At 36.2% G+C, this 13,013-nt stretch overlaps 3 protein-coding genes across 3 annotated transcripts; 2 read left to right on the top strand and 1 right to left on the bottom strand.

Annotated features, from left to right (window-relative positions):
• Positions 1-223: 223 nt before the first annotated feature.
• fbxl15 (F-box and leucine-rich repeat protein 15) lies at positions 224-5,736 on the bottom strand. The gene is made up of 5 exons (XM_044102673.1): positions 5,351-5,736; positions 4,880-5,039; positions 2,631-3,133; positions 1,660-1,887; positions 224-1,579 (listed from the first exon to the last, which is right to left on the bottom strand). Exons 1-4 carry the CDS (start codon positions 5,374-5,376, stop codon positions 1,698-1,700), a joined length of 879 nt encoding a protein of 292 aa, XP_043958608.1. The 5' UTR covers positions 5,377-5,736; the 3' UTR covers positions 224-1,579; positions 1,660-1,697.
• A 620-nt stretch (positions 5,737-6,356) lies between these two features.
• On the top strand, positions 6,357-8,563 carry gpx9 (glutathione peroxidase 9). Its single transcript, XM_044102078.1, has 5 exons — positions 6,357-6,745; positions 6,835-6,928; positions 7,855-7,985; positions 8,075-8,205; positions 8,282-8,563. The coding sequence occupies exons 1-5, from the start codon at positions 6,614-6,616 to the stop codon at positions 8,337-8,339; spliced, it is 546 nt and encodes a 181-aa protein (XP_043958013.1). The 5' UTR covers positions 6,357-6,613; the 3' UTR covers positions 8,340-8,563.
• An 861-nt stretch (positions 8,564-9,424) lies between these two features.
• ndufb8 (NADH:ubiquinone oxidoreductase subunit B8) lies at positions 9,425-12,895 on the top strand. The gene is made up of 5 exons (XM_044102379.1): positions 9,425-9,596; positions 9,817-9,943; positions 10,083-10,182; positions 10,891-11,046; positions 12,735-12,895. Exons 1-5 carry the CDS (start codon positions 9,506-9,508, stop codon positions 12,825-12,827), a joined length of 567 nt encoding a protein of 188 aa, XP_043958314.1. The 5' UTR covers positions 9,425-9,505; the 3' UTR covers positions 12,828-12,895.
• The last annotated feature ends 118 nt before the right edge of the window (positions 12,896-13,013 follow it).

Genomic DNA, 13,013 nt, shown 5'->3' with positions numbered 1-13,013 from the left:
ATTATTTGAAAATAATAATAAAAAAAAAACAGAACACCCTCAGATATACCAATACATTGCTGTCCACTGAATGAGAATTTGATACAGAATTTTCACTATTTTCATCTGGAACAAGGAATGGAGAAGTAGGTAATTTTCTTTGCAGTTTTACACTTCAACATTAAGAGATTAGATTACTAAAGAAAAAAAAAATCACCCCAAAAAAGGCAATACAAATTTTAAATTACCGGTAATTGGCATTTTATTGCATGAAATACATATTTGATTACCTACCAACCAGGAACCTATTTGAACTCCTCACCTGTACAACAAACACCTGTCCACTAGTGACAGCAAGACAAGGCTTTGAAGCACTGAAACTTTCTTTCCAATTGGTCCATTCATGAGCCAAAGCTTCATAATGCTTCATTTGCTCCACTATGCCACCAAGTGGACAATAAATGTAAAACATGGCTATTACAGTGATTTTACTTCAGTGTTTGAAGCTTTAAATTGGACTGACAAATGTGTGTGATGTCAACACATTAATTCTGAATATGGTGTGAACATGGTCTCAATCTGTCTTTATGATACAATGTCTGGATCAAAAGGGAAAGTGGAAACAAGTAGAGGAGGATCCCTTCAAAAATTAAAAAACAGTCATTCCCACAGTTTTTAGACTACTGATTTAAAAAAAAAAAAAAAAAAAAAAAAAAAAAAAAAAGGCAGCATACATAAAAAAGTTTTGCTTTACAAATTACAGCAAATTAATACACAATTTTTTGGGTGGTATTTCCCCATTTAACTGCTTACATAATTCATGTGCCGTGTCACAAGAACAATAGCTGCTTAACAAGTTCTTATAAAATCTACTCAGACTTAATGGGGGGAAAGTCTGAATAAATTCTTGCGTTTTAAACCAGTGCTGAGGCTGTATATTTACAACAATATAATTTTAAGGGTCACTCCAATAACATCACAACATATACTGATTCAGTTATTTCTAAATGCTTCTGGTCTGGCAAAGTGTGAAACAGCAGATAAAACCTAAGCTTTTTAAGAAAACATGTCAGTGGGAATACAAACACGGCATTCACCACAGTAGAGATATTAAATCTTAAATAAATTAAAACAAATATCTAGTTTTGCAGTGACAGCTTTGGGAATGCGTTTGTGTGCCCTGGATGTAATGACCCTTCCTGCAAGTAAACTCAAGCGAATCAAAATGTTTAATTAAACTCAAACATTGTAAATGTTTCTAAATGAAACATAAAACTATTTGTAGCTTTGCATTTTGTTTGGAACAAACAACAAAAAAATACATTATGCTTTTGGTTAGGAATGAAATCTTGCAACATTAAGTGAAAAAAAAGTGCAGTAATCTATTTTGAACAAGAGGCAGCAAGGCTAAAAACATACATGGCTTTCTTCTTTGAATGTTAAATTCAAACTTATTTTCAGTTAAATTCTAACTTTGCAGCGTTGACCACATTCCAGTGAGGTTCTCTTTTTGTTTTTTTATTCCATATCCATACTTTTCTGAAAAGTCGAATCATTTCTCCATCACGTGATATGGGTTTAAGTGACAGCTGTCAGTCGCCTGCAACAAAAGCAAGAGGAGTCTGTAAACCACCATGTCAATGTAACTGGCGAAAAAAGCTCAACAACTGCTGTTCTTACCTCACTTTGCGAACTCGTTCTTAAGTTTCTCCCTGTGGCTAGATCTGCAGATTGATAAAGGGAGCAAAACCCAGCATATCCTGAAGAAGCACCAGAGCCCGCGGTAAAGGCGGCTCAACATCAATCACTACGTTGCGCTTTCGAAGAGGATCGAGGCTCGACTCGGTCACGTTGTGACAGTGATTCACCCTCAGGGACTGCAGCTTTGGGCAATACTCTGCTAGAGTTCTTTGGGGCACAGGAGTAACAGGGAAACTTATGAACGGATGATCAAATCAGACGCTTTAAAAAAAAAACTTTTTATATGTATAGCTGTATATGAAATTAATGCAATAAACAATAATGTTGTTTTGAGACCACTTTCAAGTAATATATTGATAATCAGCTACGTTCACCTTATTAAAAACTAATAAACTTTCATTTTGTAAAGAACACTTTACACTGGAACTGGGAGATATCTTAAATATTCAAAATAAAACACAATAACCGAAACAATAAATAAAATGGAAATTAAAAAAAACACACACAACTAAAACCAAAAATCAAATGATAAAAGACAAAAATATGATCGGAAATGAAAATTATCGAGCTCATTTTAATCATGTAATTAACTGCTTACTGTTAATTACATAGTAATTCACAATTACTATGTATTAACCATAATATAACAAAACTTGGAAAATCCTCAAGGAGTATGAAAACTTTTGAAAGGCACTATAACTAGGCATGTTCTATTGTTCAAACTACTGCCCTGTCAAAGGGCTAATTTGGACTAAAATGTCAAACATTGTTGCCTGGAGGAAGGTTAAATGTGTTGTCTTTTCTCTATTCATCTGTATGTCTGCATAAAAGGCATACACTTTTATCCAAAGTGACTTACAAATGAGGATATAACAATGCAGTTTGCATCAACGCTAACAATAAGCTGCTTATGTCATTGTTTCCTCTTGTAGAATCAATACATTACAAACCTGATGGACTGGTTCCGGACTCGCAGACAACCTGTCAGATCCAGCTGTTCCAGACCCCTGCAGTTCTTGGCCACCTCTTCCACCGACTCGTCTGTAATGTTGGCATTGACCGCCAACGACAGTGTCTTCAGCTCAGAACACTTTTTGGCCAGGTAGCAGATGGCGTCATCCTTCAGCTGGCGGCAGGCGGTGAGATCGATCGACCGAAGCCCTCCACAGTGGTCAGCCAGGCTGCGCAGAGACAGGCAGTCCACCCAGTCGCAGTGAGCCAGGCCGAGATGCTGGAGATGCGTGCAGCTCAAGGACACGGCCACCAAGGAGTGGCGGGTAAGGGAGGCACAACCACTCATGTCTACCCTGTGCAGATGCTGGTTCTGGCCGATAACAGGAAGCAACTCCTTGTCTGTGACCCAGTCTGAACAGTTTTGAAGGGACAGGTTCTGGAGAACTTTATTGTCTTTTAACATTGTGCAAAATGCTTCCTTGGGGATGCATGGTCCAATCTGCAAATATTAAAACGGAACATGGAGCTGAAATATTTTGCTAACCAATACACTCCCCCTTGATTATTTAACCTACAATGTTAATACATTTTTATATATTACAATGCAAATCTATGTGACAGATCAACACAGAGTAGTGCAAATAGAAGAACAATGATAAATATATTTTGATAAAAAATATTTTTTAAATAGAAGTCTGAATGGAGAGACAAGGAATTGTATTCCCGTAAACTTGACTAAAAGTTTCCCCGATATTCTGTGAAAAGTAGATGGGGTTGTAATCAGGATGATGTAGTGATTTGCAAAAAATCTATTGGCTCTCCTGCAACTAAAGCACTTTCTTCCACTTGTTTACTGTGTCATCAACACAGCTTGTGGCCAAAAGTAAACAGGGCTTCTTATGGCTTTATTCAACAACTGACTTTCTCCTAGTCAGTCTTCAATAAAAGAGAACACAACTTATAGTAGTTACATATAAAGATCCCCCCCCCTGTAGGCTGTTGATCTCTGCATCTCCTCCAGAGTAACCACTAGCCTCTTAACTTGGACCGGTCATGTCTTGTTTGGTCACTAATGATCTCTAAGAAAGCTTTACAATGCTTAGAATCTGTATTTATACTGAGATAAGGTTACACAGAGACGACTATATGAACTAATTAGGTTTCATCTGGTGGGCTGCACAGTGGCGCAGTTGGTAGAGCTGTTGCCTTGCAGCAAGAAGGTCCTGGGTTCGATTCCCGGCCGGGGATCTTTCTGCATGGAGTTTGCATGTTCTCCCTGTGCATGCGTGGGTTCTCTCCGGGTTCTCCGGCTTCCTCCCACAGTCCAAAAACATGACTGTCAGGTTAATTGGTTTCTCTAAATTCTCCCTAGGTGTGAGTGTGTGTGTGCATGGTTGTTTGTCTTGTATGTCTTTGTGTTGCCCTGCGACAGACTGGCGACCTGTCCAGGGTGAACCCCGCCTCTCGCCCGGGACGCAGCTGGAGATAGACACCAGCAACCCTCCCGACCCCATTTAGGGAAGAAGGGTGTAAAGAAAATGGATGGATGGATGGATGGATGGAGGTTTCATCTGAAGGCAACTGGTTGCACTTGGTTTTATTTAGGCCATTGGTCTGCTAGTGGCTCTTTGAATCTTTCACAATCATTTTTAATGACTTTGGCTAAAAATTATTAACCAACTGATGTTTTTAAATGAGGGTTTTAGCAATACATTATTGCTTACATAATTTTCCACAAATATCAACATCCCAAAATTTTATCTATTCTGTTTTTGCTATTATGTTTTTTGTTTAGCCTATTCTAATTTCTGAAAATGTACATAAAATGCTGTTTCTTTAAAAATTACAATGCATTTCTTATAGGAGACATTTATTAGGAATTATGTTGTTTATTTTCAAAATATAATGGAACAGTTTAGCCTCTATATGACCTGGACTGAGGGCAAAAATGGTTCTTTGGATTCCAAATTCAATTCAGTTTATTTGTATAGCAAAGTCATCTCAAGGCACTTTACAAGAAAAAGTCATTTCAATTTAATGAAATATTCGTTCCAGTTAATTCTAATTGTCAAACATAGCAAGTTGCAATTTGGGAATGTCAGAGTGAAGGGGGATGAACACATCTGCACCTTTAAGAATTCTACTTGGTACAACTTTGAAAAACATGTATTCATTTCCCTCACATTTACAAACTACTAGAATGCACTGCTCCTTATTAAAAAATATGTACTTTATCATTACTTACGGTGGAAAAATTAAAAGTCCTGCAGTTGGTCAGGTATATCTGGACGAGGCTGTGGAACTGCTTGCTCACCCTCTGCAAGCTGACAATGTGCTGCAACGGCAAGTAGGACAAAATGTGTGGAACGAGAACATCCTCCCAAGGCAGGTCCAGGAGATGACACCTGCAGGAAAACAAACTGTGTTACAGCTGAACTTTGACTCTGCAAACGCTTAAACAAAAACTAACAAACGAATACGAGTAAACACACAATGGGGTAATTTAATGCATTAGCAGTGAGTTCTGTTACGTTTGCCCTGGCGCTGCTGTATACAGTTCCAATTAATTCCAGCTATAAATAAATGGCACGAGCTGCATTTCAGTGACTGTTAGTTAATATTCGTACGCTTCCGATGTTAGCCGAAGAGCTAGTCTGCCGGGGCCACCAACTCAGCAGTTTTTAAGAGATATAAATTCGTTTTAAAAGCCACTTACGTCTGCCATTTGCCTTCTTCATCCATTGTGAGCCAGCTGATGAATGAGCTGTTTTTCAGGACGAGCTGTTCTTTACATTGTCACCTAAGGAGCGTATTTTGCCTTAGCATCTTGGAAAGCGTTTGAGGCGTAACCTAAACCAGAAGCTGCATTCACTGACTGTCGGAACAATTATTGTCAACAAAGAAAAATACGCAAATCGTCTCACAGAAGATTACGGAACTTTGTAAAATTGTCAGATTGCATACTGCCACTAAAAAACACAACATACTGGGTACCTGATTAGACTGAGTTGCAATTTAGTTAGTAAATCATGTAGCCAGAAAAGCAAATGCACCTAAATTCTACACTTTTCCAAAAATAACGTGCTAAACCTTTCTGATGGAGTAATTTTTAAATTTATTTATAGTCAAATGCAGATAATTTTTTTGTTGTGTTTTAAAATAGTAACCCGGGAAATACATCACTGGTCATAACATTTACGATGAACACTTGAATGCGTCATGACTGATTTTTTGTGTTTTAGTAATGAGGGGATTATAAATAGACAGATTTGTTACAGCTGTCTTTAAAAAAAAAAAGCCACCTGATATTATGCTCATTTCCCAAATCAGAATGTTAAATATTATTTCTTCCTTTTAAAATCCCCCCAAACATATTTTATTCTACCCATCAAAATTAGGTGTTTCCAGAGAAACTTATATGTCCCTTTAGTGCTTTGAACATCAACAACTCAAACACAACTGGCACAAAGAAGCATCTTAAAAAGCACACACACACAATTATAGAAAGAAAAACAGCTAGAATGTGTTTTATAAAAAAAATAGTAAAAACTAAATTTGAGTTCTTTACACAATATCTTCAAAAGCAAGTAGTTATTTACATTTTTTAGTAATGTGAAAGCATAGGCACTGACTATGTAACTACAATAAAATTATGCATTTTTCAATGTACCCACATTTGTTGATAATAACTAAATATTTTTGAATCTCATATAACTCAAAATCACAATTCAAATAATATGTCAAAATATAGCAAAAGAAATAACTGTTCTCTTGATCCCCCAGTTGCAAAGAGCTGTTTAAGTTCAACAATTAGCTACTCAACCAGCTCACCTCTGTCCAGAGGAACAATGAAGTCAATCATGCAGAACAACTGCTGACCCAGAAGTTATGTTTCAGTGAATGAGAGCAGCCAGCAGAGTAGCTGAGTGAATGCTCACTCCTCAGTAAACATAGTCCATAAACAAGCAATAGAACAAGAATGGCGTACAAGTCGATATATGATTTTTCCGCAGAGACATTGGAAGGAGAGGAAGTCCCACTGAGCATTTACAAAGGAAAGGTGCTGCTCATTGTCAACGTTGCCACCTTCTGAGGGTCAACGATTGAGGAGGTGATTCTTCAAGAACATTGACTGCATAATGTTCTACATATTGTACCTATGTAGCCTTACTGAAACCATTATTTTCCATGTTCTCTCAGTACCACCGAATGAATGCACTAATGGAAATGTTTGGCAACCTGAATTTCACTGTGTTAGGTTTCCCCTGCAACCAGTTTGGTCTTCAGTCACCTGGTAAGTTTATTTTCTTATTTAATAAAGCTAATATTGCTTTCTTTATATCTTATTATATTCACCAGGCAAAGATCAATGGACTTATAGGGAAAAGTTATTTGCTTGCATTGTGTGTATACTGAACAACTGTTTTACTGATAGGTCCCTCATGATAATAAAAAGCCCTTGTTCAAAAGTAGACTGAAAGTATATAAAAGGTGATTTATTATCTAATTATTTTGTCTTTTGAAGTGATATATTGAAATTGTACGTCTTGATGATTAAACAGCATGCAATTTTTAGAACTAATAAAGAAAGAGAATCAAATGCATAGGTGTAAATTTATCAGTTATTCTCTAATTTACACAAGTTTTAAATTAAATCAGATATTTAATTAAAGGCAGAGTCTTAGGAAGCAAACCAACCAATTTAAATTAACTCTACTAATTCAAAGGTTCATTAAACATCTAGCCAGGACCTCCCTGACAACTGCAAAGTGTGGCTTCTCTGCATTTTGTTATGGGGAAATTAATCAAATTTTAGTGGGTGCATATGTATTTATTTGAACCTGCATATAAGATTTATAACCTTAGTGGATCAGAGAAAATTGAATTCAAACTTGTGAATCCATTTTAGATTTTAAAAATGTGTTGAAGTTGTTTGTGGTATTATTGTTACACTCTGTAAAAAGAACAATTCAAATGCAACTATAAAAGCCCTAAAAGTAACATAACATTTATGAGAATGAGAAGTGAATGGAAACTTCTGACTGGAACAAACATTTTAAGTGCATTTCCTGAGAGACAGTTGACTTCTTCCAAATGTAACACTCAGCACTTTTTGTAAGTCTATGATTAATGCCACTTAAAAAGAGTTTTTATTTGTGACATGTGCTAACATAGAAATAAACAAAATGCATACTTAATTTTACATGCATCTGTTTTTAGAGGTGAATGAAGAAATGCTCAATGTACTGAAGTATGTGAGACCTGGTGGTGGGTTTGTACCAAAGTTTCCTGTCTTTGCCAAGATTGAGGTGAATGGGTTGAATGAAGAACCTCTTTTTACATATCTAAAGGTATACCGCATTCTACAAAGATTTAAGATGTAAACATTCAAAATTGTACCTGTTAGCACAGCTGTACCGTCTCTTCTTGTTCTTCACAGGACTCTCTGCCATTTGTTAATCCTCTTATTGGAGATATAAAGAAGCTCTACTGGTCCCCAATATGTGTCAATGACATTAGATGGAATTTTGAGAAGTTTCTTATTAATTCAGATGGCAACCCTTTCAAAAGGTAAAGATCACATCCAAAACCTTCAGGTAATTTAAGGCTGTTTTTTCTGTTACATGCTTTCTTCCTTGTTGTGCAGGTATGAACTTCACTGCCCCATTGAAATGGTGGAGAAAGACATAGCAGACCTTCTCTGATGGACATTGGGGAATCACTCCCTGATGGCAGAGTGATGATCACTCAGTAAATGCATGTGTGCACCTGAGCTGAATCTGATTGGAAGAGGAACATGTGTAGGAGCTTCAGTGCATTCTCTCTGAGAACAAGTTCCCTTTCAGCCACTCAAGGAGTTTCCATGTCACTGTCATGCTTCTTGGAAATGGACTTGGAACTGCCAGTCAGAATCTAAATTAAAATAAAACATGAGATTTAGAATCGTGTTTTTATTGACATTATTGATTAACCCTAGCTTAAGACCTAGCTAGGGCTAAATTTTCCCTTAAAACATAGCTTATCATTATATAAATTTGAATTGAAAGAAAAATCAAAAATGGGTTTGAAAGTTTAAATAAAATTCTTAAAGTGTAGTTTGTATTTAGTCCCATGAGTCAGTTTTTTATACAAGACCGCGCCTCTCTGGCTGCAATGCGCACTCCCGACACAGGGGGAACAAATTTTCACAGGGGAACAGAATTTCGCACAAGACCTTTTTCCTTTATGGAGCAAACCGAATAAAGCAAATACAAGCTTGCTCTCTAGCGAGAGAAACGAATACTGCAGGGTGAACCATGTTAACGCATCCGAATCCAAAATATCCCAAAGATTTGTATCTAACAGGTTTCGTCGAGTTCATATCTTATGATTCTTTAATTTTCTAATGTATTTTTTCCAGCTGCTTTTTGTGTTGTGTTCCGTAAACATGTTACCAGACATAAAAAAAACATCTTTAGATGTACAAAGCATCAGATTTCAGAGCTATATTAGAGAGAAAACATTACTATCTAAAAACATTTCTTGAAATGAGACAAATTTCTTCTTGTTCTAAATCTTTATTGAAATTCAAAACAAAAGAAGGTACACATTGTACAACAGCTGAAAATCAGCAGAATTTAACTTACACAATAACATACGAAATTAATAACTGCTTGTTTTGTGGTTATGTCCAGCGCAGTCATCAATTTAGGTGAAGTCAATTATTGTATGAAAAAAAATTATGTGATATAACTCATAAGAGATAGCGACACAAACTGAGCAGTAGCCCACTTTGGTTTGTTTTGGAGCAAGACAGGGGGTGAGAAAGCGGAAGCTATAGTTCTGTTTTTGCGCATGCGTACTTCTCATTCTGTCAGACCAGCCAGTAAACATGGCTGGTGTTGGCTTCCATCGTTTGGTCAAGGCTCTCGCTAAGGGTAAAGGCTCTGGCCTCTCAGTCCTTGTATCGGGATGTAGAGCAGGTAAGTCGTGTTTTAATCTAGTAGTATGAAAGCTTTCTTTACACATATTTGTCAAGGTTTTTAGTTTGAAGCTTCTCATGGACGTAACCTTGACTAGCGAACATTAGCTCGAGCTAGCAGAGAGTCAGTGGCTGTTCTGAATCAGTGGAGCGAGTCTTTTAAGTTGGGTTGTGTATACGTTTATTATTGCTTTCAGAAATGCATTTTATTGCTGTTTCAGCGTCTGGTGCGACAAAGGGCACTCTGCCTGGTCCATTCCCAAAGACCCCAGAGGAGAGAGCTGCTGCTGCAAAGAAATACAATATGAGGGTTGAGGACTATGAGCCGTATCCGGATAAAGGAGAGGGGTGAGCCTCTTTTCGAATACCTTTTAGCTTATCTCGCATTCCGGTATAATTTTATAGGCATTCCTCATTTAGAAGGAGTCAAATGAATGAACAATCATGGACATTCGGAACTAACACTTTAATTTTATTGTTTCCATAGCTTCGGTGATTACCCAAAACTACCAGACAGGTCCCAACACGAGAGAGACCCCTGGTACCAATGGGACCACCCTGACTTGAGGAGGAACTGGGGAGAGCCGGTAAGACAAGAATGAAATTCCCTTCTAAAAGCCATTATTTTATTGTATATATATTATTATTTCTTATTAATTGAGATACATACTGGCAATTTAAGGCTTTTGTTATTTATGTGTTTTAGTTTCTTTAAAAAAATACAAAGTCCAATACTATACAATTTTACAGTTCGTATGGTTGGACATCCATGAAGAAGTATTCATACGTTGACAACTTTGTACTTTCTTTTTTTCACCTTATAATAACCAGCGTCAGTGTTTTTATTATAGGAATGAACTACACAAAATAATGTTTAACTGAAGTGGAAGTTAAAAGATATTCTTAAAACTGAACTTTGTTGTTTTGCAGTGTGGTAATTTTCTCCTTGCACTTTCTTCTTATGGAACATTTCTTACTCTGTTGTTTTTAGAACATTTTGGATCAAATAACTTGGATTTTTTTTTTCTTGTTCAAATATCACAATGGCTTTTAAATTAGTTTAAACAGAGCTGCATATTAATGTTACAATGGCACTGTCAAAATACAAAACTAAATCCATTTAGCATTCTTTGGGAAGACATGAACACCAATGCTCTCCACATAATGTAACATTGGTTGAGCTACTTTGCAAAGAAGAATTGTGACCAAAAATTTCTGTCTTTATGCAAATGAATGCTTAAAACATATCTAGAGTCATCAGATTAATAGGTTGTTCTGTTGTGTCGATATTCTAGATGCACTGGGATTTTGACATGTACATCAGAAACCGAGTGGACACATCTCCAACCCCTGTGCAGTGGTCATCGATGCGTAAACAACTGTTTGGTTTCATCGGGTTCATGTTGATCATGTTCTACATAGGGGAGAAATTACCATCCTATCAACCTGCTGTAAGTACACACCCAATTTCAGTGCATAAAATTACAGTAGATGGACTCAAGTAATGTGTATTCTTTTATGCCATTCTATGGGCTTTTCTATGTTTAGTAATGCTTCACAATACTTTACTGATGGAATTGCAGTAAGGATTGGACACATACTGTAGTGATGGTTGCTTTAAAAAGAGATTATACATCTCAAAATGCTGGTATACAATTTGACTAAATCAAACCAATTTGGTACATATGCAGAGCTGATAGGAAAAGCTAACCTGTAAGAAATTCCCCACAGCTTATCAGAGACGAGGTTAAAGCACAATCATCTAAAATGAAATTCCCTGACTGCTCTCTTCCCCAATGTGATTTTAAGACCTGGTTTGAATATCTCATTGTGAGATGTGGATTAAGAATCATTAATGCACATCTCATTTTGGCATTATAAGATGGCAAAATCACCAAAACAAGCTTTCTTTGAAGACTGTTTTGGTGCCTCTTCCATAAATGATAAGCTCCTGGCCTGTAATCCTTAAGATAACCCAAGGCACATACTGCAGACAACTCATTTTGGCACATTGCATTACCCTGCAGTGAGCATCGGCCGATTTGAGATTATCAAGTTATGAAAACCCTTGGTTAAAATATTGTAGCTTCACTGTGTCACAGTAATAAAGGTTAAAAAATTTGCTAAAGTTTTCAATTGTATAAATTGAATGGAGTACATTTGTGGTATCACAGATTCTCGTTTAGGTATTTTCTTTGACAAGGGAATTCTAACACACACACATATCTTTCATCTTTTAATATGGTCCATAATAACTGAGCTTTGGGCCACTTAGTCTGTTCTCTGATAAATACTCTTATTCCCTGGCTAGTAGAAATACAAATGTTAAATAACGTTAATAATTGTATAGTATGTTATTATGTTGTAAACACTTTTGTGTTCTGTTTTTATGGAATTTTTTCACCTTAGTTTGAGTATTCATGCTTGAATTTACTTTGAACTTTCTGATAGTACACTCAAACCTTCCCACTCTGCAACAATAAAGAAAATTTCTATTCTAGTATAATTTATATAAGTGTGTACCTTTGAGTCAGCTATGGGATTATTTTCATTATTATAAATGTTTCTTTTTAATTGTTGATTGTCTGTTAATTTGTTGATAGATAAATTAGATCACTTGAAGAGAAATAAAAGATCATTCTTTTTGCGCTTCACAACAAACACTGGGGTGGTGGGGGGGGAAACATATTTCTTGAAGTGTTAAAGATCTGGTCTATACAAAAGTATGTAGCAGCCTTGTACAATAATCATTTTCCATATTTTCTTTGATCAAACAGCAGAGTAGGTTGCACTGGTTTATTTTGCTGTGTCACTATTTAGTAGCCAACTGAGCTGATTAACATTTTCTTGTGTTAATTTGTACCACAGTAGAGCAGAGTGTGGTGTGATTTGGAAATTTACAGCAAGGATGCAAATGAGTATGCTTTATAATTACATATTTGTAGTATCGATTATTTAGCTATATTCATTATTTTGACAACCATAGTAAATGGACTTAAACATGGTTATGGTTACAGGATGTTAAGACGAGACATACACACCCTTATAACTTTGGGTACTTTTCCTTTTTCTGCTTCGGATTGCCTTATTTTTGCATTTATATTTTTAGTAATACACTCATTTATTTCTCTTGTTTCAGGCCCCAAAGCAATATCCCTACAACAACCTGTACTTGGAGAAAGGAGGAGATCCTACAAAGGCACCAGAAGAAGTTAAAAATTATAAAATCTAAACCTAAAATACAATTTTGCTCTTGTATATATCTCTGGCAAAAATAAAGACTTATGTTAATGTCTAAAATATCTGTGTGGAATTGTATTTTGTTCTATGTAAAGACTAGATTTGTTTCATGAAATAAAAACAGCACTTGATGTTTTTAAATATTCAGATGAAAATTATTTCTGACAATTGTACTATC

Source organism: Gambusia affinis, linkage group LG20 (assembly GCF_019740435.1).
Source record: "Gambusia affinis linkage group LG20, SWU_Gaff_1.0, whole genome shotgun sequence".
Lineage (NCBI taxonomy): Eukaryota > Metazoa > Chordata > Actinopteri > Cyprinodontiformes > Poeciliidae > Gambusia > Gambusia affinis.
The sequence above is the reverse complement of the archived record's forward strand: the minus strand, read 5'-3'. Positions and strand labels throughout refer to the sequence as shown.

Excerpts from the sequence above, each read along its gene's own strand:
- fbxl15 (XM_044102673.1), bottom strand. The coding sequence starts at position 5,376 with ATGGATGAAGAAGGCAAATGGCAGAC. Across the intron at positions 3,134-4,879 it reads GGACTTTTAATTTTTCCACC|ATTGGACCATGCATCCCCAA; the intron begins GTAAGTAATGAT and ends TAATATTTGCAG. Across the intron at positions 1,888-2,630 it reads GTCCGGAACCAGTCCATCAG|AACTCTAGCAGAGTATTGCC; the intron begins GTTTGTAATGTA and ends TGTGCCCCAAAG.
- ndufb8 (XM_044102379.1), top strand. The coding sequence starts at position 9,506 with ATGGCTGGTGTTGGCTTCCATCGTTTGGTCAAGGCTCTCGCTAAGGGT. Across the intron at positions 9,597-9,816 it reads TGTATCGGGATGTAGAGCAG|CGTCTGGTGCGACAAAGGGC; the intron begins GTAAGTCGTGTT and ends TTGCTGTTTCAG. Across the intron at positions 10,183-10,890 it reads GGAGGAACTGGGGAGAGCCG|ATGCACTGGGATTTTGACAT; the intron begins GTAAGACAAGAA and ends TCGATATTCTAG.